The sequence below is a fragment of the Equus przewalskii genome, chromosome 15 (genome assembly GCF_037783145.1).
Source record: "Equus przewalskii isolate Varuska chromosome 15, EquPr2, whole genome shotgun sequence".
Taxonomy (NCBI): domain Eukaryota; kingdom Metazoa; phylum Chordata; class Mammalia; order Perissodactyla; family Equidae; genus Equus; species Equus przewalskii.
The window spans coordinates 62,588,477-62,614,585 of NC_091845.1; the positions used below are offsets into that span (position 1 = coordinate 62,588,477).

General features: G+C 37.2%; 1 protein-coding gene across 3 annotated transcripts in view; it reads left to right on the top strand.

The window, feature by feature from the left end:
- Positions 1-26,109, top strand: part of ZNF385D (zinc finger protein 385D) — an 801,336-nt gene that overhangs the window by 684,068 nt on the left and 91,159 nt on the right. For all 3 annotated transcript variants that reach the window (XM_070575952.1, XM_070575954.1, XM_070575953.1), the window contains one exon: positions 566-676. In XM_070575952.1, the coding sequence (XP_070432053.1) occupies positions 566-676 (111 nt within the window). The remainder of the gene's footprint in view (positions 1-565; positions 677-26,109) is intronic.

Here is a 26,109-nt window from a genome sequence, read left to right on the forward strand (position 1 = left end):
CAGTATATATGAGGTGGTCAATAAATGATTGTTGAATGAGTTGATAGCTCTGTGTGTTTAAATTCTTAGAAAGCAAGATTTGTATACTATATTCTTAAGATAGAAAAGATACCAAGCATAGCATGAGGTTAATGTTGGATAATGGTGCATAATTTATTTTCAGAGCTGCTCTTGTGACCAAGTCTATTTAAAGTGCATTTTGTGGCAGTGGTATACACAAACCTTTGTGTCACATTGCTGGCATTCGCAATAACTGAATTTTGACAAATCTTTAATTATATTTTAGGATTATCAAACTGAGACAATTGTTGATCCTAAATAAGAAAAACGGTTAGTATGCAGACTCTAATGGGTACATTTATCATTTCCTTATCATACGGAGCTTTCAGCTTATTGTTGTCTATTTTCCAAGAAAGTAGAAATGCCGTTTCTTAGAAGAAAAATGTTTTGTATGATGTGAGCAGTAGATTGAAGCTGTACAGACTGGCTCTTTAGTAAAATAGGCAACATTCCAATGGAACTGACAAGGTTTATTTCTATTTGTTGTATTTTTTTCTCATTACAGATGGACCCGATTCAGAAAGCTGTAATAAATCACACATTCGGAGTTCCTCTTCCTCATCGAAGAAAGCAAATCATATCATGCAACATTTGCCAGTTGAGATTTAATTCCGATGTAAGTTTATCATTTAGTATTCACTAAAAAAATGTATTATGCAGTTTTAATCTTGCCAAAGAGACTTTTTAAACATTTTTCTCCAATCACTAAGCATGTGACAATTCAAAGATAACATTTTAACTCCTTATGTGCTTTAGTTTTGGAGTTTATTATGTTGTTTGCTTGTTTACTATGGAAAAAATCAGACATTTACAATCTTAAATACTTGCAGTCTAATGATATTTTTTGGTCTCTTGGGAGTGGTAATTTAGGTAATACACTTTCCCTTTGAGGAATAGTCAAAATTGGGACCAATGAAGCTTTCAATAAATTGCACCTCTGAAATAAGACAGGTCCCAAATTATATTTCAAGGCCAAGATTTTGGCTTTGTAAATTCTTTTTGCCTACATTGGTGGTCCCCAATTCCAGATCAGCCCTTGTGTCCTTAATTATATTTGTGTTAGAGCTCTCAAGTTACTTCCTGGAAGTATTAGCATTTTAACAAGGGATCCTGAATACCTCAAAACATTCCAGCCCCTAAAGAAAAAACCTAAATGGAGAACATGACAGAAGGGAGATGTCTGTGGACCCGACCAGTGCTTTGCAAATTATACACGGAGAGTTATTTACATCTTTCATACCTTTTCTAAGGATCAGCGTGGACTCTGGATTCATCACAGTGAAGCTTATTTTGGCTTGTGCCCAATGTAAAAATTATTGTCTCCTCTCCCCAACTTGCTTTGGTGTGGAGTTGGTCCTGAGAGATACAGAAAAGAGAGGGAATGATGGTTTGGAAAAAATAGGAATTGAACACCTTGTTGGCACTCTAGGTAAACAGAGGATCCCATCCTATCCATGGTGCTTCCAGGGTGCCATTATCTGGCCCTAAATTGTTATGCAGTGTGGAGATGACCAAACAGATGTGGATTCTGGAGAATGTTATACCTTCCAGTATTAATCTCCCTAGGCAAGTAAGTCCCTTTGGTGCTCTGGTGAGAAGGCTAGCATATGAGATAATCAGGCATGGGAAGTAGATGTGGCATAAATAAGGTGGCTTTTTTCCTTTGTGAGAACATTTCATCTTGTCTTAAGATTGCTACTATCTTATGAACTCACTAGTACAGTCATCAGGTAATTTGATAACATTCCTTCTGTTGGCTTAAAAAAAAGGAGATTGCAGGCAAAGCGCCTGAGTGGCATTTGCTGCTATACAAAAGAATACACTAATCATACAGCATTTTATTTGAAGGGATATTGTCCTGTCGTTTTGGTTTGTTGTTTATTTTTTAATACTGAACATCTTGATTTGATTTACATTTTAAGAAATTTACTATGGTTTAACTTATCAACGAAAAATATTTTCAAGTGATGAATGTTATATAATAATCTCTTCCAGATATTGTAAAAAAAAAAAAAAGAAAAAGAGTCCTCCTGACATTTAACTAAGAGTTCTGAACTCGATAGTTGCAATTTTGATCATTTCTAAACACTCAGTGAACAATCATATAGTTCTGTAATTGTTAATTTAAGAGGCTTCTTCTTGATGTCTTTTCTTCTTAAATCATATTAATATTTCACTTTGGAATTGATCAGATAAGGATGCAGAAGTCTCCCAGGAGCCATGTTGCCAGCTTCTTACATCTAATGGAGGCTATTTCAAATATCCGCCCTGCCAACAGTGTTACTATCAATGTCCTCTGAATTAAGAAAACTTCCTGTAAACTGAGAGTCAGAAAGAGACTTTAAGCTCGTTGAACCCAATCTCCTACTAAATGTAGGAAAATCATCTGCCACGTCCAGGCTAGGTCTTCTGGTTGATTTGCCCCCATGATAGGTTACTCACCACTTCAGGACAGTTGTTCAATTTTTTATTTTATTTTTTTAGTGTTTCTAATCCTAGAGATGGATATCAAAGTCATGTTTGAAGACTTCAGAAATATTGTCAGGTATGCTTTAAGAAACACACATATATTTACATATATGATTATTAATATTAACATAAAGAACATAACATAATATAACGTAAAGAACATTTACACACTTCTTTTCTAAAATGTAATTTTATTTTATTTTCTTGGTAAGAGAGAATAGCGATTTATTTTGCTAATGAAGTTTCAAGATGATGTAGGAATCAATATGTATTTATCAGAGACAATTGCTTCTCATTCTCGCAGCTTTGCGTTCAGGTTTGTCTGGCATGTGGTAAAAGGAAAATGGGATATTTGGGAGGTTTAGGCTAATCCGTCTGGGTCATAATTAATGCAATTATTAATTAATTATGCAATTAATGAAATTGCAGCCTTGACCATTCAACTAGATGGTTACTGTATTAATCTCCTGTTGTTGCTGTAAAAAATTACAGCAAACTGGTTTAAAACAGCACAAATGTGTTATTTTCTAGTTCTGGAAGTGAGAAGTCAGAAATTGGGCTCACTGTCAAGGTGTCTGCAGGTTATGCTCCTTCTGGAGGCTCTAGGGGAGATTCAGTTCCTGCCTTTCTTTTCCAGCTTCTGGAGGCTGCCTGCCCTCTTCCTTGGCTCGTGACTCCCTTCCATCTTCAAAGCCAGCAATGGCCAATCATATCTTTCTCACATCGAATTACTCTGACTGTCGCTCTTCTGCCTTCCTCTTCCACATTTACCTTGTGATCACAATGGACCCACCTGGATAATCCAGGATAATTTCTCTATTTTAAATTTATCTGATGAGCAACCTAATTTCATCTGCTAACTTAATCTCCCTTTGCCATGTAATGTAACACGCTCATAGTTTGCAGGGATTAGGAGTTAAATATCATTATTCCACCTACCACAGATACTCATTTGGACTTTTGACCTAGGTTTGGGCTGAATCTCAGGACCACTCAAAATTGGGTAATCAGATAATTACCCAGTCCAGTTTCGTTGGTCTGTATAAATCGGACACATGTGAATTCACTGCTCTTATATTTTTCCTTATCTTGAACCTTGAGTATAAATTCACTATGCAGGGCTAATTTTTAAAATTGTATTTTTTTTAAAGTAGGAGGATCCAATGTTATTGAATTTATAAATGACATAGCAACAGTTTAACTGTGACTTACAAATAAAATATAATTAGTGAAATACAGAAGTGGAAACTCCTTTAGAGACTTTAAAAATGTCTGTGTAGCATGATTATGTCAAAAAGGGGAACTAATGTGCTGGAAATACTAGATTTGTTTACTTATTGACTGGTCATATCCATAGATACTAATTTTATGACTTATTTAATACTGAATGCCAAGATTAATTGAATTTATCACCCATTCATCCATATATAAGAAAATAATCTCTAAATTAAGAGAAAATACATATATATATATCATATTGGATCATTTTAATTCCAATACAACTGCCTCTTTGCTCTTTCTAGGTAAATCTGGAATTTATCTTCCTACTTCCATTCTTAAACCTAGAATCTTTCTGGAAAAGTAACACTGTAATTCGCTTATATGCTTGGTTGAATCCTCTGTCACATAAGAATGCATTTTTGCCTTATGAACCTTTTTACATTTCAAAGCTTCTTCCCCTTCCAATGAAAATAATAGCTTGTAGTTCTTTTCATCTCCACATCATGAAAATTCAATTTCCTTTCCCTCTAAGCCTTTATTTATCTTTTAACCCTTCATATTATAAACTCTGTGGTTTGGTGATATGCTGTACCTGTTTTCTGTACAGTACATTTTCCATTTTTTGCCCTGAAGATATCTTTTTAATAGTATATTATTGTATGCACTTTAAATCAGATTACCTTCTCCTGGTGTAGGCTTTTTCTTTGAAAAAGACTCCTCTCAACATTTATATGACACACATGGGGTTATGCAAAAAGCTTCCAATTAAAGACTGAAAGGTTGTAATTTGTCCAATTATTTTATCAGCATCTTAAAATAAGCATAAATTACCATTGGCCTGTGCAAGTTAGTAAGAATGCCTTTGAAAGACAACTTATAGCAGGGCCAGCCTGGATGTAAGATGATTAAGTGAGGTAGAGAATGATTATTCAATGACTATTTATAGAATGGGAAATAAGATCTTAGTCCCCAACCTAAGGAATCAAAAAATTGTGGCATCTAAGGATCACTATGATTAACCTCCTAACAGTGGCATTTCATAATATGTTAGAGACAGAAGAAACCCTTTGCTATTTTCACATGTTGAAACTGAGGTGGGAAGAGTATAGGAGACTTATACAAGGCCACCTGGGCAGTAGCTGGCTATGCAGGGTCAATGTCCACCAGACCCTTGCCTGGCTGTTTCTGTCTCATGTGGTCCAGGTCGGGCAGCAAGAGCCGACCATCTGGAGGTTCCAGCGGATCCTACAACAATGTCATGGATGGAGGTCTGTGTTTCCTGCCCAGTCAGGCTGTTCGAGAGAGAGGGCCTGAGGGCTCCTTCCCTTAAAGAACTAATTGAATGTAGTCAGAGCTGTTGTAAAAAGTCATGCACAGACCAGGCTAGACCTCATTCACAAGTACTTGTGAGTCCTCTCAAATGGCATCACTCATATTCAGTCACGCTCACAATGCAATCATAAACAAGGTGAAAATTTAAATATACTTGCAAATTACTGAACTATAACACAGTAGCAACATGTCCTTTATGACTCAGGACTGTCAAGCATTAATTACCTCAGGGGACTGTTTAATAAACCAAAAGGGAAAACAACCTCATTAGAAGATAACATTGCTTGGGGCCGGCCCCGTGACATGGTGTTTAAGTCTGGCTCTCTCTGCTTTGGTGGTCCAGTTTCACAGGTTCAGATCCTGGGCATGGACCTACACCACTCGTCAAGCCATGCTGTGGCAGTGACCCACATACAAAATAGAGGAAGAGTGGTAGAGATGTTAGCTCAGGGATAATTTTCCTCAAGAAAAAAAAAGAGGAAAATTGGCAACAGATGTTAGCTCAGAGTGAATCTTCTTTACCAAAAAAAAGAGAGGATAACATTGCTTGAGGCCTCAGACCCCTCCAAAGGGGGATCCTTGGGGTCCTCACCAAATAATCAATACATTTTCCAATAGTATTATAAAATAGAAGTCATTATTATTGTTCTGCATTTTAGGACACAAAAATGTAGTGAAACTAAGCAGTATATCTGAATTTAATTCATATCTCTGTCATAACTTTCATAACCAAATGTGGCAATATAATGATGAAGTTGCTCCTAGGAATATTTTTTCTGACCAGATGACCAAGTTAGATAATTAAACTTTCCTAACGTCGTGTCTTAACATACATCTTTTAAATATTTAAATCAATATTATTTATGGGGGCTGATCTTTAAAGGAATACTGCTTGGATGGAGTGGCCGTATTGGAGGTGAAGTACTATTCTTTTATTTCTTTCTACTTCTCTTTATTTTCCAAATTTCTTTTATAGCCATGCTTAAATTTTATAAAGGAATTGTTGCATCACTGTCCTATTATAGCTTTTAAACTGCATAAATCCCAGTTTATAAATTCCATTTTAAAGGCCTTAGATGCACTCTTCTCTTTCTTGCCTATTTCTGGCAGTGTCTGCAGTTGCAAAACAAGCCAAGGAGAGTTCACAGGTATAGTTGTTTCATTCAGATTGTAGCATTTGGGGCCGGCCCGGTGGTGCAGCAGTTAAGTTCGCACATTCCCCTTCTCGGCGGCCCGGGGTTCGCTGGTTCAGATCCCGGGTGCGGACATGGCACCGCTTGGCACGCCATGCTGTGGTAGGCATCCCACATATAAAGCAGAGGAAGATGGGCACGGATGTTAGCTCAGGGTTAACTCAGGGCCAGGCTTCCTCAGCAAAAAGAGGAGGACTGGCAGTAGTTAGCTCAGGGCTAATCTTCCTCAAAAAAAAAAAAAGATTGTAGCATTTTATTGCATATCCTAGGAGAGAGGTTACTACAAATATATGCAGGGGAGATGCGCATCTAAAGCCAAACCTAAAGCAACATGTGGGGAAGCTGAGTGAGATGGTAGGAAACGTATTGGAGTCAGACTTAGACAAAGAACTGCCTTCTCTTAATTGGCATGTTCTTGGGCTCTTCACTGAACTTACAGGTCCCCAAATCATCTCATTTAAAATGACTCGCCATTCCTTATGGTGACGTTGTAAGGATTATAAAATAGAACATGTGGGCAATTAGATTATAAACTGTATAGTAAATGAAATGGAAAGATCATTTTTATTTTGTAGAATAAATAATGCAGTTACAATTGTTTTGTTCTCTGAACATTAAATTACTTCTTAAGAAATATGGAAGTTTGAAAATATCTATCTATGCTGTTGTAAGTGTCTGTATTTAGTGTATTTTTGTGTTGATCTGAGGTTCTCACTCCTGATAAATCTTTACCTTTTACCTTTTAAAAACTGCGGGGAAAACTTGTCTCTGGAAAAGCTGCTTTTTTAAAAATGTTATTTTATTTATTTATGTTTTGGGGGAAGATTGGCCCTGAGCTAACATCTGTTGCCAATCTCCCTCTTTTTGCTTGAGGAAGATTGTCGCTGAACTAACATCTGTGCCAACCTTCCTCTATTTTATGTGGGATGCTGCCCCAGCATGGTTTGACGAGCAGTGCTAGGTCTGCGCCCAGGATCTGAACCTGTGAACCCCAGGCTGCTGAAGTGGAGTACGTGAACTTAACCACTACACCACAGGGCTGGCCCCACAAAACTGTTTTTTATTAAAAACTCTCAGCCTGTTTAAGTCTGTTGCACCTGCTGCTGCTGCTAAATCCCAAAGGAGCCTCTGAGGGACCCAGTTATAAGTTAAATTTTCAGGCAGCTTTGAAACATGTCTTTCATTGGAGACTGTCCTCTGTTAGTCTCCAGGACTCCCAGAGCTATGTGGAGCATTGGCCCAAGCACTGTGGCTTTCCCACTGGGTGCTTTTTTGTTCTTCCAAAGCAATTCTAAGACAGCCATTCAGCTTCCATAAAAGAGGAGACACGTCTGGGACCCGATGAGGTTTGGTTGGGCTGTCAGTCCACCCTTGTGTGAGGAACCGGCTCTGGAGTGTGTGCGGATAGGCTATATGTAGGTTGTGGCTGCATTTGAAACAAGTGACTGGGGCGTCTCCTTTGAAGGGCTTATCCTCTGAATGTGCATTTGGGCCCCATCCTTCGGCTTCGTTAGCTTCTACTTCTTGAATGGAGCTCACGGCTCTGTCAGGAATTCTCAGAAAACAAAACTTGAACAGAAGGAGCAAGCAGGAAACAGTGGGTCTGGCTGTTAGAGATTTCATGAGAAAATGAGCCAGTCAAGAGCACAGGAATCTATTTAAGCAGTGTGCTTCTTTGGCCGGCTTTTTAAAATAAAATTTCAACATTGGGACATTTCAGGGCTCTCTGAATCAGGCTTTGATATTCTAGAGTGGATGGAATGAAGGGTAAGAATCTGAGAAAAGAGAAGTCTTTATGAAAGAGTCTATATTTATCTGGGCTTCTTTTCTTTATAAAGAAAGAAAAAAATAATAAAATTTACTTTTCTGTTGAATTCTTCTAGACATGGGAAATTTGACCTTGAATGTCTAGAAAGACAAAGTTGATTTTAGATATAGGGAGTAGATGTATACATCAATCTCCAGTAATCAAAGAGTTATTAGTATTTCTACGAGCACGGTGAGCACCTCAGAGAATTGTATATTAGGACTTACAGATGTCTAAGAAATCATTCTGTCCATTTTATAGATAGGATAGATCGGAAAACCAAAGGCCAGAATATTTAGTTGACTTTTTTGAGATCTCTAAGCTGTTGAAACAGCTAGTAGGCCTGGAAATAGTGCTTTTATTTGTTTATCAGGTGGCATGACCTAAGGGAAATTTATTTTGAGACTTGCATTGGTATCGAGTGACAGTTTTCCGGTAAGACAACTGGTCACTTCAGTTCCACACACAATACAAAAGTTCATCGAGATTGATACCAATAGTATACTCATTGCTGGACTGCTAGTAGTACAGATTGCTAGAATATAGAAACACATTTCAAAATTGAGAACCACTAAAAGGGCAATACTGTTGTAGTAAGTAAGTATTGAAGTGGGTAAGAAAGAATCTGTGCTGAGAGTCTGTTTCATCAAATGCCACCTATTGAATGCAAAGAGTTTGAGAAGAGGGTTAAGCCTGGGCAAAGCATGAAAGGACAGAATGTAGCAGGGAGGGCAGAATGTGGTGAAGCAAGAGGTATGTTTCCAATTAAATGAACTGAAAGTTGTCTAAGTGTCGCCAAAAGCAAGAAGACTATTAATGTTAGGAATGTTCTACAAGATTTAGATATCATTCAATAAATGTTGAATAAATAAACGAATGAGGTGCTCAAGACCAGAAACATTTTTATTTATTGCCCGTAACAAGAAAATGAAGATAGAAATGGGAATCTCTAAGATGGTCTAAGTTTCAGCTGCTGAATTTTGATAAAAATGACGTTTTATAAGCCAGACAGAGAAGGACAAACACTGTATGATTTCACTCATGAAGATAAACAAATGCATGGATAAGGAGAACAGAATAGCGGTTACCAGAAGGGAAGGGGGTTGAGGGGTGGGCAAAAGGGGTAAAGGGGCACATAGGTATGATGACGGATAAAAATTAGATTATCGGTGGTGAGCAAGATGCAGTCACTATGGATACTGATAAACAATAATGTACACCTGAAATTACACAATGTTATAAACCAATATGACCTCAATAAAATAATTGGGGAAAAAAAGCATTTTAGGTTGCCTTTTCCCCAGTGCCTGATCCCTCTGCAATGCATGATTCAGATCCTAAGCAACTAGTTTCCTAAACCTAAAAATGAAAATTCACATGGCTTGAAAGGGAAATGAGTAAGTGGAATCACACCTGAGCACATCCTAAAAACTGGTTCTTAGGATTTTGAAACCTTGCTTTATAGCAATCTCTGAATTTTAATTATTTGCAAAAAAAGTCAATGCAGTCCAAAATCTCCAATTTTAACATCATGATTTTATCCTGAAGATTTCAGAGCACACCAGTAACCTCATCACTGTTGGACTAACAAAGTTTTTATTAGCTATGGAATAAAATATTTGCTGTAACCCAGTTGCCCAGAAATTGCTTGATATATATATATATATATGTATATCTAGTATAAACATTATCAATTATTTCGTATCTCTCTTGACAACTATATACATTTCTCAGAGTATTACTAGACACTACCAATACTTGTAGAAACCAAACATAGAAACTGAAGTAATGATCCCAGTAATTGAAGGTCTTAAACTTGGTTCATCCCTTTCCATCATTGTAATCACTGTTTATCAGGCCTCTTGCCCTTTTTGGTATATGTCATTATAGTTTATTTCAGCATGTAATAAATCATATTTCACCATAGCCCCGGAAACTAAGACAGAAGAGGAATTTGTTCCTGGGCAGAGGAGCAAAGGTATTTGAGAAAAGGGTAATTCATATTAGTATCTACTCTTGTGTCATTTTGGCTTTTGTGGCCCTTTAAATCTTGCCTTTCACAACAGTTGCTATTTGTCATTGTTTCATTTGCTGAGTCCTAGCCTCTGTATTAATTAAATAGACTAATTGTGATGAAATACTGTTACTTTTCTCAAGTGTCCACAGAGCCAAAGATCTCTATATACATGAAATGAACCTACCATTCATTTTACCTTCTTTGTACTAAAAGTTTCTTATGGTGCCTAGTTTAATAGTGGCTGTTTGGTTTTGTCGTGAGCTTAAGGAGAATGAAATTGTACCAGGCATGCTACAAATTGCACTCTACATTTGGATTATGTTGCTAGAATTTCTTATATGACATTAGGACCAGAACTTGGAAGGATGGATGTATTCCTTCATTTTCTCTGGATCACTGCATAATTTAGCTATTGTCTTAGAACACTGTACTTACACCCAGCATACTGGCCCAGATTCACCTTTTTCGAGCCTGCCAAACCTCATTTTAAATGCAAAATCCTGCCTCTGGGATCTGTTGTCTCAGTCCAAATCTATGTTTTGATGTAAATTGAATCTGATAGTGGTAAAGGCTGCAGTCTTTGGGGGAACTCATTCCTTGGGGGGAGGGAGCTGAGGAGGGCAAATGGAGGCACGATGTGCTGTGCAAGTTTAATTTTCTGTGTTCATGTGTGATTTTCAGTGATACTGTGATAAACAAAGAAACTTTTAAAAATTGCACGTGTAACATTGAGCATATGTGGTTTACTTTTTATTAGGCCTAAATAGGCTTCTAAATTCCTGACCTAGGAAATCTGTGGAGATTGATATATGGCAAATTCATTCTTATCCGGTTTATTGGGATATCCAGTCCATCTGTACCACTTTAAACTGTCTCCTAGATTCCTTTATAAATAAGGTTTCAGAAGGTACTCTCTGAACAGGTTTTATCCATTTCCCAAGCAGAGCTTATTTTCTCTGCATCAGCGAACTTGTCATGATAATCAACTTTTTTGTCCCAACCATCAATCACTCTTGATTACAGCTAGGTAGAAGTTCTGTTCTGTTGATCAGCTCATCAGTGCACATAATATTACACCTGGAGGCCAGTACAAATCACCCCTGGATGGGAAAAGCGTTTTCCTTCGAGGCTTTTGTTGATGGTTTTATCATTTACATTTGGGTCTCAATGAGTTGTCATGTCTATCTTTGACTTGATCTGCTCTCTCATATAAACTATTCTCCCAAAATAGCTCCTAAAGTCTGGTTGATAATTTGCACTATATTGTTATTTTATTATCATGCTTTTGCCTTCTTAATTCAGAAGAGTAGCTTATGGTCTATTGTTTCCTTATTTTCATCCTAACTTTTTGCCCATTCTTAATGCAGTTATTGTAGAAATTAAAATCTTCTGAATTATAATTCAATGAATATTCAGTACTTCTGTAAAAAACAGTTTAGCATATGTCTTACTAGAATGTTTGCAAGTCTAATTTTGTTGCTTTTTAATGCTTTCCTAAGTTAGGTTTTTTGTTTTATGTTTTGGCTTAGGCTAGGGAATATTTATCTTTAATTTTCATCCTATTTTAAGTAACGCTAACTAGCTATCTTCACGGTTTAAAAGACATTGGGAAGTAAATGTTTGAAAATCAATTGCTCAAAGTCAGCATTACTCTTAGCTGTGCATGTAGTATGTGTTATATGCAGTCAAAGTGCTATTTCTCTAAAACAACTCATATTTTTTAAAACAGTAGGATTTTCAGAGCGGTACTTGAACAAGGATAGAACATTATCACAGTAAAATATTTATTGATTTCATAAAGTATTTAAAATACATATCTGATTAAATAAACATTTAATAGGTCCTTTGTGTATTCCACAAAGACATTCTTTTTCTCTTTCTTGTATTTTTATTACTTTGTAAAATCTGGAACAATAATTTAGAGAAGCATAAAAGCTATTTTAACATTTAGAGTGTGAAGTATAAAGAAAACTGAATAGAATATGAAATTACAGAATATTCTGGATTTGATTAGAAATCATGCCTTTCTATTAAAAGTCTTAATAGGAAAAATCTAAAATTTCTTCTATGGCTGGGCTTTCTATGATAATGATATATTTCTATTTTTGAGTTAAATAGGACAACAAAGAGAGACCGCTGTTTTCATTTCATACCGACATTTAGATATTATTAGTTCTTACTTTAATCTATGAAACAAAACAAGGGCAAATGGCATCAATTAACAAGAAAGTGATCCGTGTAGAAACGTATAAACCACACAACACTGAGTGAGATTTGGTTTGAAAAGCTGAGCTAAAAGCTCAAATCGGTTCCCTGATATATCTGTAGTAGGAGGGTAGGAGCTGATCAGTTTTGTCATGGGGTAGCTTTGTCATTATGTAGGTTGAACAATTAGCATGAATATTTTTCTGCACCCACTCTTGTTGCTCCTTATTAGTAGTAGGTAGACTGGATGTTGTCACGAAGAGTGGGTCAACATAGTTCATCTTTTTGTAACTCGGAGAGGCTAGTCAAATGGTTTGTCACAAGGAACTTGTCATCTTAGCCTGACATACGATTTTTATAGTTTTAAACAGTAGAGACAGTGTAGGACCCAATCCCTAACTTTGAAAATCAGTCCAACGTAAATGACCATGTTTGTATATTCATGAAACACTCAAATTGTCTGAATAATTTATTACAATTAGCTGGAGACTTAGATGAAATGACAGATCTTTATTTCAAATAAGTAATTGGGGGAAGAGTTTTCTTTCTCTGTTTTTCCAGTTTTTCTCCTGTGGAGATGTTTTGTTACATTGTAATTCTATTCGCACATTACATGCTGGCAGAAAATTTGATGCAGATTTTTGGAAGTGACACATCTGTGGTGGGATCCAGTTACTAAAATTTTGACCATGTCCTCTCCCCCAACTTGAAACATGTTGCCAATCTTTAAATTGAAAAAAAATGCTAAGAATTAAAACTTAGTGGAAACAGAGATTCTACCAGAATCCAGTTTCTTTTGTTTTTAAACAAACTTCTAGGCTGCTGAAGAGTCTCGAAAATGTGGAAGTTAACAAAATCCTATCTCGTGAAGAGATATATTTTCTGTAAAAGGTTTCAATTCTACTTTACAGAAGAATGACTTCAGTATCTGAAGGTAGAGGAGGGGAATAAGTCATTTATATAGATTTCAGGATGGTGTCCATATGGATATCTCCAGGTGAAATCTCTTCCTCAATGTCCTATTTGAGTATCAACCGCTCACTCACATCTTCATTTGGTTAGCTAACAGATAGCTGGAATCTAAAATGTTCAAGACAAGGGACTGGTTCCACAGTCAAGTGGTTAAGTTCACGTGCTCTGCTTCGGGGGCCCAGAGTTTTACTGGTTCGGATCCTGGATACGCCCATGGCACCACTCATCAAGCCATGCTGAGGCGGCATCCCACATAGCACAACTAGAAGGAACCAGAACTAGAAAATACAACTATGTACAGGGGGGGCTTTATGGAGAAGTAGGAAAAAACCAAAAAGATTGGTGACAGATGTTAGTTCAGGGCCAATCTTTAAAAAATAAAAAAATAAATAAAATGTTCAAGATGAAAGGCCGTGGCTCACTTCTCCAAACCTGCTCTGCAGACAGCTTTGCTCTGATAATGGGAACCCTGTCTTTCTGGTTCATCTGGTGAAAATATTGAGACCACCCATTCTTCCTATCTCACACCCTATATCCAATACTACACAAATCATGTTAGTTCTACCTCCAAAATATATTCAGAATCTGACCACTTTTCACCACTTCGTGCTACCACTCTGGTCCAAGCCACCATCATCTCTCTTTTGGACGATTGTAAACATCCCCTTAATCGTTCTCCCTGCTTCTACTCCTTTTACTCGTCATTTTAAAAATGCAAGTCAAGATCGGGTGGCTTTTCTGTTTAAAACCCTCCAATGGTGGTGCATTTCACTTACACTGAAAGGCAAAATTCTTTGAATGGTGACACCGCCCTATACAATGTGGCCTTCAGGTGCCTTTCTGACCTCATCTCCTCCCACCATCCCCTTACTTGCTCCTCTGCAGCCACATTGGCCTCTTTTGCAAGTGTGGCACTCAGGCCCAAAATTTAAGGGTTGCTAAAAAACTCAGTAACCAGGACAAATAATAAATGCAATATTAAAAAGATAAAACTGGGGGGCCAGCCCCATGGCGTAAAGGTTAAATTTGATGTGCTCTGCTTTGGCACCCCAGGTTCACAGGCTGAGATCCTGGGTGCAGACCTACACCGCTAGTCAGCCCTGCTGTGGCAGCAACCCACATGGAAAGTGGAGGAAGATTGGCATAGATGTTAGCTCAGAGCTGATCATCCTCATCAAAAATAAAAAAAAAAAAAAAGATAAAATTGCCAAACTGTGGCCTGTAGACTGGCTACCTGTTTTTGTAAATAAATTTTTATTGGAACCAGGCAAGTGAGGCAGGGTTGTACAAGTGTACAAGTGGTCTGATCCTGTCTTATTTAAAATTGTGATATTTTCTTCATCATGGATTTTTTTCGTTGACTTTAATTTTTTAAAATATTGCATTAAAATAGTATTCGTCTTGATTAGTGAATTTTTAAATATCCCCTTTAATTTTTCTTCTGCAGCAAGTACTTCACTCACCCCAACCTAGTTCCAGCCTTGCCCTCACTGTACCTTGAATACACAGGCTCACTCCTACCTCTTGGCCTTTGCACAGACTTTCCTTTCTGCCTGGAACACCCTTTCCTCAGATTTCTACATGGTGTGTTTCTTCAAGCTTTACTCAGACGTCACCATCTCAGGATGCTTACCACTGTATTTAGAATTTCAACCCCTGTTGTTCCCACTCTCCTTTCCTGATGGTTTTTCTCCTCGGAACTAATTACCTTCTAATATACTGCATAATTTACTTGTTTATTACGTTTATTATCCACTGCCGATTTGAAGGTAAGCTCTTTTATGGCAAAGATTTTTGCCTGTTTGGGTCATTGTTTTATCCAAGTACTTAGAGCAGGGCTTGATAGGTAGTGCTTAATAAACGTTTATTGAGTGTGTAAATTAATGACTAAGTGACTATCATGATGCTTACCAGTTATATATATCCAAGCTTTATTTCACCCAAGCTTTATAATATTTTCTTCTTCTTTGCTCCTCAAACTATAAAAGGCTACACCCCATGACAAGAAGTGGAGATGTTCTTAGGAGAGATGGAAGAAGCTACCTTTGCCCCAGTTCATCCTTGGTGAATGAATACAGTCTTCTTCCTGGGAGCTTACTCTACTTTCTGACGTCATAGTATTTGGTCTGTCCATGGACATTAGATAGTTTAACAGTGGATCAAGGCTTTTCTTGGTATCTTAACACGAAACACATTGTTAGAGTCCTCAATCATGTACTGTGTCAACAAATGGCATGAATACTCAATTATGTAAATGCCCACACGTCAACTAGAGCAATAGTAAAATGAAAGAGAAGCGCACTGTATTTCCTGATAGGTTGTCCCTGTTTGATCACTAAGAAAATTTGGGATGATCCAGGACTTTGGCAGTGCCTAATCTCGGACAACATAGGGGAATATTTATTACCTGGAATAGATCCAGCTCCAGCTCCCTGTAGTGAGAGTGGGGAAATCCAGGATATTTTCCTAATCTCAATCAAAGCTCTACCTTCTCGAGCACAGACTCATGTAAACCAGTAATATAGAAAGCTGTGTATCTAAGAAAATGAGGGGTGACAAGTGATGGGAAGGGGTCAGGGAAAAGCAGGGCCACAAACAGGCCTGGTTAGTGGCAGCCTTTTGTTTTTCACTCTGTGCATGTTGGTTCACATGGAACAGCGAGCCCACGGGAAAGTGACTAGAGGCACATGATGGGTTAAGAGAGTTTCTAGTCTAATATTCAGAGTTAAATTACTTAGCCTACAAGTATTTCTCTGTTGTATACAAAGTCCAGCTGAAACAACAACAAAGAAAAACCCCAAAGTGGATATATCTTCCCTTTTCTAATTCTTGATTCATTCGAGCAATGCCCATTATTCCTATTCTAATAATTCTTTGAAATGGTTTGAAGTTCTACAATAATCATTCTTCACACCTAACAAAACAGGAACAGATAGAGACGTACACTTTTCTATTGCATTAACTGTGGCAGTTGCCATATGATGAGATTTTTATAGATACTGCGCAAGCCCAGGTTTCTTTGGTAACTCAATGGAGTAATAAGAAACCTCCTAATAACCAGGACTATTTTCAAAGATTTTGTTCAACTAAAGAGATGAAGATCAAAGCTATAGAAGGATTCAGTGAACTCTTCATGTATTACGCGTTCTAGAAGCCCACTGTTAGCTGGCAGTTAAATGAATCAAAAGAAAGAAAGACTTTATCAACTTTAATTGATAATTCATACCTAGAGTAACAGGATTCTTTAGCGGCAGGATCAATGATAAATGCTGACATTTCTACGTTCTTGAGGTCATGAAGAATTCTAGACAAATTGTTACATCCCATTGCTTTGTCCTTTAGATAACTTAGCCTAAAGTATTGGAGTCCTAGAAATTAAGACATTATCTGAAACTTAGTCTACACATCTGTCCTCTGATCTCAATTTTACTTAGGTGGAAAAGAGTGTTGAGGCAAATTTTAAACACCTGGACCCTCTTTCCATGAGACTCCAGTCCCCTTATAAGGGCAATTGCTCAAAAGAAAACAAACACAAATAGCAGCTAAATATTTCTTCTTCTGTAATACTAGAGGGCAATGGGGTGTCTTTCATGAACTATTGCTTCAAAAGCCATCCATCACTGCAACAGTTTTCCCATAGATTAAGGACTAGATTTGCATTCTAACTTAGTTCTTCCAACAGCTGCTGTGAGATAACTTGGCTGTAAGTTAAGAGTTTGCATTTGATCATCTGCCAGGGAAGATCATAAAATTCAGCTTGGCAACAGAATTTAGGGAAAGAGGGCTCCTCAGCCCAGCTGTGCTTATCTGAGTGAGCGGCATGCGTAAAAGCACTACTCCAGCTCTCTCCTTCTCCGCTCAGCGTGCGAGTGATTTGCTGCTGAGGAAAGTTGGGTTTAGTTCCAGTTTCCTTGTGACAGAGAGCTGAACCACCTTTTGTTGGATATCGCATGGGGTGGAGGGAGGATTATATTAAGCCTGCGATAGTAAACGTCTTAGAGTGTTGATGGAGCCGTCTGTTCAAATCTTTGGTTGATCCCTTGATAAATTACCAAGACCATTGTTTCAGTTTTGCACCTAGTTTGCAAAGCAAGTTCAGATGAGAAATGAGTTATTTTCCAGGATGCTATTTGCTCCGGCTTCATGAAATAGAAAGATTAAGGGACTTGGATCAGGCCAATCCTGTCTCCGTGCTTACTAGTTGTGTGATTTTGAGCAAGTTTTTCAACTTCCGTGAATCTCAGATTCTCATTTGTACAATGAGGATGATAACATTGTCATATGACATGTCTCTGAGGATTAAAGGGAGTACTGTAAGCAAAGTAGCAGATTCACAGGAGGTATTTAGAGTTAATTTTCTCTTCCTTCTTATATTTGATATTGGCATAAAAATAGTGATGTTTTTCATACTCAGTATCTTTCCAGAATCACAAATTACATGTCTATGGCAAAGATTGCTAGGTGTACAATACTTCTTCTATCTTTCTTCCTCAATTAGATAATTGAGTGTTGATTGGGCTCAGCCAATGTATTTTATCCTTTTGGCCAATTCTTCCTTTCAGGCAAGCTTTGAACGTGCATACTGATTAAGTTATTTTTAAAAACATAGAAAGAGGATATAAATTAATTCTGGGAGCAGTTTATATCTTGATTGGTAACTGACAGGTTGATTCTGGGTTTTGTCTCTCTTGCTTTCTAATCCTAAGCCACAAGATCTTGTGTAATAAATGCAGGTTTGACCTAACATTTTTCGAAAATGGTATCCAGTGAATTGCTGTTCAGGTATCAGACAGTTGGCATTTTGAGTCATAGAGATGGATAACAGATGCACAGCTATAGTTATAAATAAATTTATATGCCATTGAGATTCGCGAAAGGTTTACTGCTACAGGATTAGTGGAAGATGACTGGAGTTCAAATGCTTAGTGCACCAAAATGTTCCTCCAAGAGAATTGGCCTTTATTTTCAAATATGAGACAGTTAGCATGGGCAAAAACCAGGCATTTTCCAGCTGATAAGCAATCGCGTGGTACTTGTGGTTTGCTAAGTGGGGAAAAGTTTCTTGTGTCAGCAATTCATGCGACAGGCCGATGATGAAGTGACTTCCCCTGCTCATATTAAATGGTGAAGTGCTTATTTCCCAGTCCATTGGAAGATTTAGAGCTGCAGCCTACAGGGTGAGGACCACCTGTTCTTTCACTCACTGGAGGGTTGATAGTACATCAGTAATTTCAGGGACCTGTGATGGCTTGTGGCCTTGTTTGTCAGTGTAGCTTTAGGCATAACTTGTCAATTTATGGCAGTGATTATATCCGTCTTCACGGAGTACAGACTCAGGGTTTGGGTCAGAAGATCTTTAACCCTCAAATTTCTGGACCTGTCTGAGGCAGTTGCTCAAACTCTCCAAAATGAGAGGTTAGTGAGATTTTGGAGTGCCAGATAATGAATTTTATAGGCTATTTTTCTCTGTAAAATGCTTTGATGTACTACCTTAAGTGTGTTTTTGAATACACTTTATCCAGAATAGTTTCTGGCCATCAGAGGCATTCAGTAAGCATTGAATGAACTCATATTCTGGTGTAAATTGGTGAAGGATAAACAGAAATGTGAAGAAGAAGATGACCTTTGAAGTTGCTGGATATGTTTCTGTTTGGAATATTTACTCAGATTATTATGCTACAGGCAACTGTGACAGATATTAACTTTTGTACAAATGCTGCGTGCATTTGTGTCAGATATGGGGTGTACATGATTTCATTTTAAAAGTATTTTTCATTAGGCTTTGAGAGTTCGTATTGAAGCTATAGCCAGAAGGAAGCCAAAATGTTCCATTTTTAAGAATGTCTTAAGATCTGATTATCAGAAATCTATATTTAGTTAAATATGATGTTGAATAGACTGAAACTTTTGCAACGTGTACTATTCATCACTCTGTGTTCTCCTTCCCACATACATAGTTTCCTGCACCCCCTCCCCCACTGCTGACTTATTAGGATGGGCATATAAAATTGCTGGTTTTATAGATCAAAACTGGCCAAATGCTGGCAGTTTAATGTGATTCATACATATGTGCATACAAATAAATTTTGGTTATTCTAGCAGCAATCCAGTGTGGGAGAAACATTCTTCATCTGAGAGCAAATTGCTATTTTTTAATAGAAATTTAGAAATTCTCTAAAAGCCTCATAACCTGCACCAAGATTGGTCTATCTGTCGTAATAATAATAGTGTCCCGAGCAATAATAGATATAACTATCATGTATTGAGAACGTAATGTTTGTAAATTCACTGTCTCCTTTGATCCTTATGATGCCAAGCTCACCACGGACAGGAACTGAGTCCGTTTTTTTCACCACTAAAGCCCTAGTATCTAGCACAGAGTTTAATATATGGTATGGATTCTAACAACATTTAATGCAGGAATGAATGAACAAATGATCGTGGATTGTTATTTCCACTTTGCCAATGAGAAACTCGAACTTTAAAAAGACTATAAATTCCCTGTACCAGCAAGGGGTGGAGCTAGGATTGGAACCAGGTCTTCTGACCACAAAGTCCATGCATTTCATTAAATATAGTGCTTCCCTGTAGCCACCACAAAGGGGAAGATAAATCACTTGGCGGTTTGAACTGATTTTGTTACCTGTTTTCTTGAAAGGTCTTGGAAAATGTGACACAGATCTGAGTTAGAGAGAAAATGAGAAAGTGAGAGTTGAAACTGGCTGTGATGGAGTCAAGCCAGCAGTTAATTAAAACCAAACAATAACAACAAAAAACATTGTTTATTTTCCCACCAAAAATTAAAAGGAAAAAGTAAATCTAGAACATGTCTTTTCAAGTAACTTTAACAAGGATTAAAATATTGAGGAAGAAAAGAAATGTTTCTAGAACACTACATATCTTGCTCCTTATTTCTTTAAAATGTACTGACAGTGACATATAACGTTTTAACTGAAAGGTACCTCTGAGAACATCCCTTTTCTCCATCCCTTCCCCTTCAGTCTTAAGGATCCCAAGGAAAGTTCTCAGCAACCGTCTGAAGAAGTATCAACTAGCCTCTGTGGCGAGGAAGACCAAGAAGTTGAGGATCATTTTCCCGCCCTCTTCCACTCCTAGCTTGGAGCTGAGCAGCTCTTTTGTTCTGTATTATATACAAGTAACGGCGATTTCTTTGAAAGAACTTTTAAGAACATAGTATGCCCATAGTATTAAGTTGGGAAGATCTAGCCTCTTGCCAGTAAGGAAATCATATATTAGATGACTCTGCATGTTCACAAGTTTATCTACCTCTTCTAGCTAGTCATCCATCAGTCGCTAAAGTCGTCCGTAAGTCCATTTACTTGGTAAATCAGGGGTTCTATCCTGCCTGATCTCTTCTTCCTTTCCTATTTTACTGTCCTCTTGGTCTGTTAACACCCCAGCAAGTTGTTCTCTCTGCACTTCCCCCAGAGCTGACTCTCAGTCATCTCCTTCCATTCCATTTAGATCTTGCATCCTCTGGGCTCTGGAGGGGACTTAGAATTTTCAAGTTCATTAGGATAAAATGCCCATAAAACAAACTTTTTTGCTCATGCCTAGAGTCTATTTTAGCATTACTCTTGTAAGTTATTATGAAAACATTCTTAACATCTTTTTTTTTCTACCTTACTAAGACTACTACTATTTTCTCCTCATATTAGAATAGCGTAGAGCTGGTTGGGGGCAGTTACTTGAGGTTCCCAAAGTGAGATGAGTCTGAGAGTTGGATAGAAAAAAAGCTATTCCTTCCACAAAAGTTCTAATGTGCTAAAAGGTAAGTAAATCAAAGACCAGGATGGAGACTCCAGTACTTCTCAGTAAATTTAGTCTTTGCTCACTCCACTGAAATTTTCCTTCTCTAATTTGATCTTCACAAAGTAAAAAACAGCATTTCCTATAATAATTTTGCAAATGAAGAAACTGAATTTTGGAGAAAAGTAACTTGCTTGAGGTCACACAGTCCACAAGTGGAAAGGCAAAATTTAAACTCAAGACTGTTAAATCCAAACTTAGTTTCATTCTGTTTTACTTAGAATAAGACTATGCCTAGTGCTTAGCTCATAAACCTGGGGTCGTGATCTTCTGGGTTAAGATTTGTCCAAAGATTCACACATTTTTTGCATTTACACACCTATTGCAAGGCAATGTCTCTTCTTCACTTGAAGATAGTGAAAAATGAATAAATATTTACAAAGGGACTTGAGATCTGTAGATGAAATTTATGTAATATTGAGAAAAGAATCAAGACTGTCTCTGTCTCCTGGAGAGATGTTTTTTAAAGGCATGAGTAAATTATTTTATTTTTTTAAGCTTTCTAAGTGTGTCATGAGAAAGAACAGCCAGGAAAAATGAAGAAACATAAAAAGCTTTAGATTTGAAGGGTTTCTGAAGTAAAAGCAGTATCTATTTTTGAAGCGCAAGGTATTAAATCTTAGGGAGTTTCATCAATCATTTGCGAGTCTCTTTAGGAAGGAGCAGGGTCCTTTGATTTATTCTGTCAAAGTCAAATAGGCTATCAGAAGCTAAAATCCCATTGCACTGTGGTAAGAAGACAGTACCTGGCTTTGATGAAAGACAGAAAACCCTTCAGTCCTGGTTTCACCTTTGGTTTCAGGTAAAGCATCTGGGGAAGCTGGGTGTGCCAACCATACCAGGAAAATACAGACTTAGTAAGAACTGACAAGGAGTTATGTAGAAAGGGCAATTTGGATCTGTCCAGATCTGTGGTTAAGCACCTCTCCTAGATATGTCTTTACTCCAGGCTATCCAAAGAAGTACCCAAAGGGACCCAAAGAAAGGTATGTTGCATTCTTGCTTCTCTTAAAATCATGAGACATGTAAATTTTCAGGGCACTCCAGTGCTTCATTTAGACAAAGATTAACTAAAAAATAAATTTTGCACGCTTAAGTGTGCCTATCTTCTTACACACTCTCTCTTCTTTACTTTGCCTGGGGAACTCTATGTTTATCTAGGTTTAAATCATAGTAAGACGGTAGATGCATTCGTTAATGTAAGTAGAGTTGGGTAAATGAATCAAAAGATGTATAATGGCTCTAACAATAGATATTTAAATTTTTCTAATGTAATATCCAAAATATGTATCTTTCATTCACTGACACATCTCTTCCAAGCATTGATTCAGGAATGCAACCCTTCCTTCCATCTCATGGTTTTAACTTCTTTAATGTGTAGCTTCCAAAGTGGCTTTGCTTGTCTGCATCAAACAGGCAGAAGAGGAAAGCACCTGGAAAACTCTCCTTCAGAAGTTTTAGTAAACCAAGGCTGGACATATTGCAGATCATTTCCACTCACCCTCATTGTCTATCACTGAGTCACCTAGCCACTTAAGAAGTGTAGCTCACTGTGTGCCAGAGAAGAAGAAATAAGCTTCTTCTATGAGTCTCTGACATTGTGCCCCAGAAACTAGCTAGAATACAACAAAAATTATTCTGTTTAGTTTTCGTGGTAAAAGGTAGAGGGTCAGAGAAGATAGTGGGAAATTGGCTCTATCAGACAGCTACTTCTTTCTTTGTCTTTTCTTCCCTTACTGGATCTGTTTTTTCATTTTGCTAAATATCTGCTTTGAAGATAGAAATATTTGAACAATTTTTCATAGTGTGGTGGAAGGATCTTGAGCTTTAGAGATAGGAAGCCCTGGTTTCAAATCTTTCCTCTGTGGCTTACTCCTTATGGACCTTGGGCAAGTAACTTAAACATTATGAACCTCAGTTTCCTTACCTGTGAAATGGATATAAGAAAATCTAATTTTGAGGGAAACTATGAACTTTACATGAAGCCCCTTCAATAGTACATATAATATATTAGTTAGCAAATATTCGGTAGCTATTATTATCATTACTAGGACACCTGTATGTTCTTTGTTCCTCACCTGAAAATCTGTGGAAAGGATTTGTATCAGTTATGTTGACGTTAAGCCACTGTAACAAATAGACCCTAAGCTAGAGAGCCTTAGAGAACGTAGATGTTTATTTCTCTTTACATTGTCTTTCTGCAGTGAGCATTTCTGCTTGTCAGGCAGCTCTGCTTCATGTGGTTTTGGTGATTTAGCAAGTCATGGCCATTGCAAACATTGAGAATATTGAAGACCAGAGGGTAGCCAATTTAAATTACTAATCGATGGAAGAAAGCCTAAAGTTAATATTTCTATGGATAATTAAGATTAGCCTCCTATTCAGTCTTTATCTAATGATTTACTTTCAAAGTCACTAATAAATCATTTTTCTTAATAACCTGGTTATAACCTTTTATACCATTGCTCTGTTTTAGGGATAGCGAAAATTTCATACTGGAGGTGCGATTTATGTTGGTTTATGAATAAAGTTAGGAGACTAGTTGGGAGCTGTGCCTTCAGTTTCCCAGCTTGTTGCTTACTGAACCAAGCTAAAGCCCCTCTCCCTAAGAGTGGCACTCATCATGAGGATGTGAACCAAACAATCTTGATCAAATGTAGAAATGTTGAAGAGATATTAACCATGATTAAAGTATTTTGTGTAATGGTACAGAGTGTGATCTCATTTTTTGTATAATATATAATTATCATTCAAGAGTAGATTTTGAGCATCTACTATGCACCTACTAATAGAAAAAAAATCCATGAAAGTCTGAAAGGATTAATACTGGATAATTTATTTATAGATCATTTTACATTATTCCCTATCTTTACTTAAACTTTTAAGATTTAATGCTCCATGGACCTCTTAAAAAAAGTGAAAGTATTTTAAGATAACTCATTGATGTTATTAAAAATATTAATTCATCTTTGTGCTTTTACAAATAGTTTAATCAAAATGCAGGTGTGTTTCCAGATATCCACTCATAATATGGAAACATGTATTAGTAGAATTAAATAAGGTAATAGTGCTCAGCTCAAAATATAGTGTCAGATGGATAAAGTTTGCATCTGGAGGCCACATGAATCGGCAAGTCCATGTCCAAGCATTCAGATCCTTCATTTATTCCAGAACTTTCCAAAATCTGTCGTTCCAGTTAGTTGATTAAGCATTAAATTATCCTGTCCTGGATCACAATCACAAACAATATACATGTTGCACAATCCGTGGGACACTTCTATGCTCTTCTTTTACCTTACACAGCAGCAGCAGTCAATAGTGATAACTGCTTCCTTCTGGAAGCTGTTCTCTCTCTTGGCTTCCCTGATACCAGATTCCTCAGATTTTTATCCTGTTTCCATTGCTGCGTCTTCTTCATCTCCTTTTCCTGCTCCACTCCCTGCAATGCCTGTCTCTATATTGGAATGCCCCACGCATAAACATTTGTTGAATACATAAATATTTAAATGAACAGATAAATAAACAATTAAATACATTTAACCTTTAGCCTGAAGGAGTGACACTAACAGTGCTACTATCAAGAAATGGGAGCACAATGAGTGGAGGAACCTGCGGAAGTCTTCCACGTGGAATGTCGTTTGCAGGACTCACTCTGCAATGGTGAAAACAACTTCGAATCAACAGCCTCAAAGAACGGGCTCCACAACTCCTTACTGAAAAGTAAATTTTGGAGTAATTTTTCCAACTTAATGCGTGATTTTTCTCTTGGTTTCCATGCAGCTTGAATCACTGAATCATTCTTGAAGTTCTTTTGTTGTTTTAACACATTAAATTATCCCATTACAGCTGAATATGTAGTGGAAAATAGCATCTGTTTACACTGTAATAATATAAAAATTACTTACCAGTAACAGAATAAAGAGCAATTTGCAGAAGCTAATCGTATTTGTGCACTTGTCTGCAAAAAGTAAATTGTTAATATATGCCCAAGGGGGGAATCACTTGCTGATTTAAGCAGTGGAAGCGGTGATCTTAACAAGCATCCCTTAGACAACTCCTATATTTAAGATTGGATCCAAAATATCCCAACTTGTCATGAAAATATAGATGTTAATTTTGTTAATTTGCTTTGACTCTGAAAATTCAAACAACTTAGAGATTGAGATAATATCATAGAAAATCCAATGGTTAGAAATTTCTTGATATTTACAAAATCAAGGTTTTAATAATACTTAAAGAAAACTTTTTGGCTTTTTTTTAGTGCTAATCATAAATACTTTTGGAAAAACATGTCAAACACAGTCCCTGTTTTGCACCATGCCCTAAGGCATTAAAATTAAAGGTCTGGAGGCTGGCCCGGTGGCACAGCGGTTAAGTTCGCACATTCCCCTTCTCGGCGGCCTGGGCTTCGCTGGTTCGGATCCCGGATGCGGACATGGCACCACTTGGCACACCATGCTGTGCTAGGCGTCCCACATATAAAGCAGAGGAAGATGGGCACAGATGTTAGCTCAGGGCCAGGCTTCCTCAGCAAAAATAGGAGGACAGGTAGTAGTTAGCTCATCACTAATCTTCCTCAAAAAAAAAAATTGAAGGTCTGTTTAAAAATTGAAAATTAACATTTTAAAATATTGAAAAAATATATACCAGAATCTTAGTTTTAGTAATCTCACTGAGTTGCAGCTTTTTCTTTCTTCACATGTAAAAGCCAGAGAGTGCTTAAATTTTATCATTATTCAGACTTGTAAATGTTACATTTATGAATTCTTTTAAAAATATGATTTACAAAACAAACCTTTTCTCCTTTGTTCGTAATAGATAGAGACAGCCTTAGGGTTCTTTTTTTTCTCCTGTGTTTATCCATGGAAGAGAAAGAAATCTATATGAAGTTAATCTTTAAATTCCCTTTTCCTGGATGCCAGGATGAAACCTATTCAACTAAGACAGTCTACTTCAGACATGTTAATAATATTCATTAAGCACAGCTCTCTTTTACGTTTCGT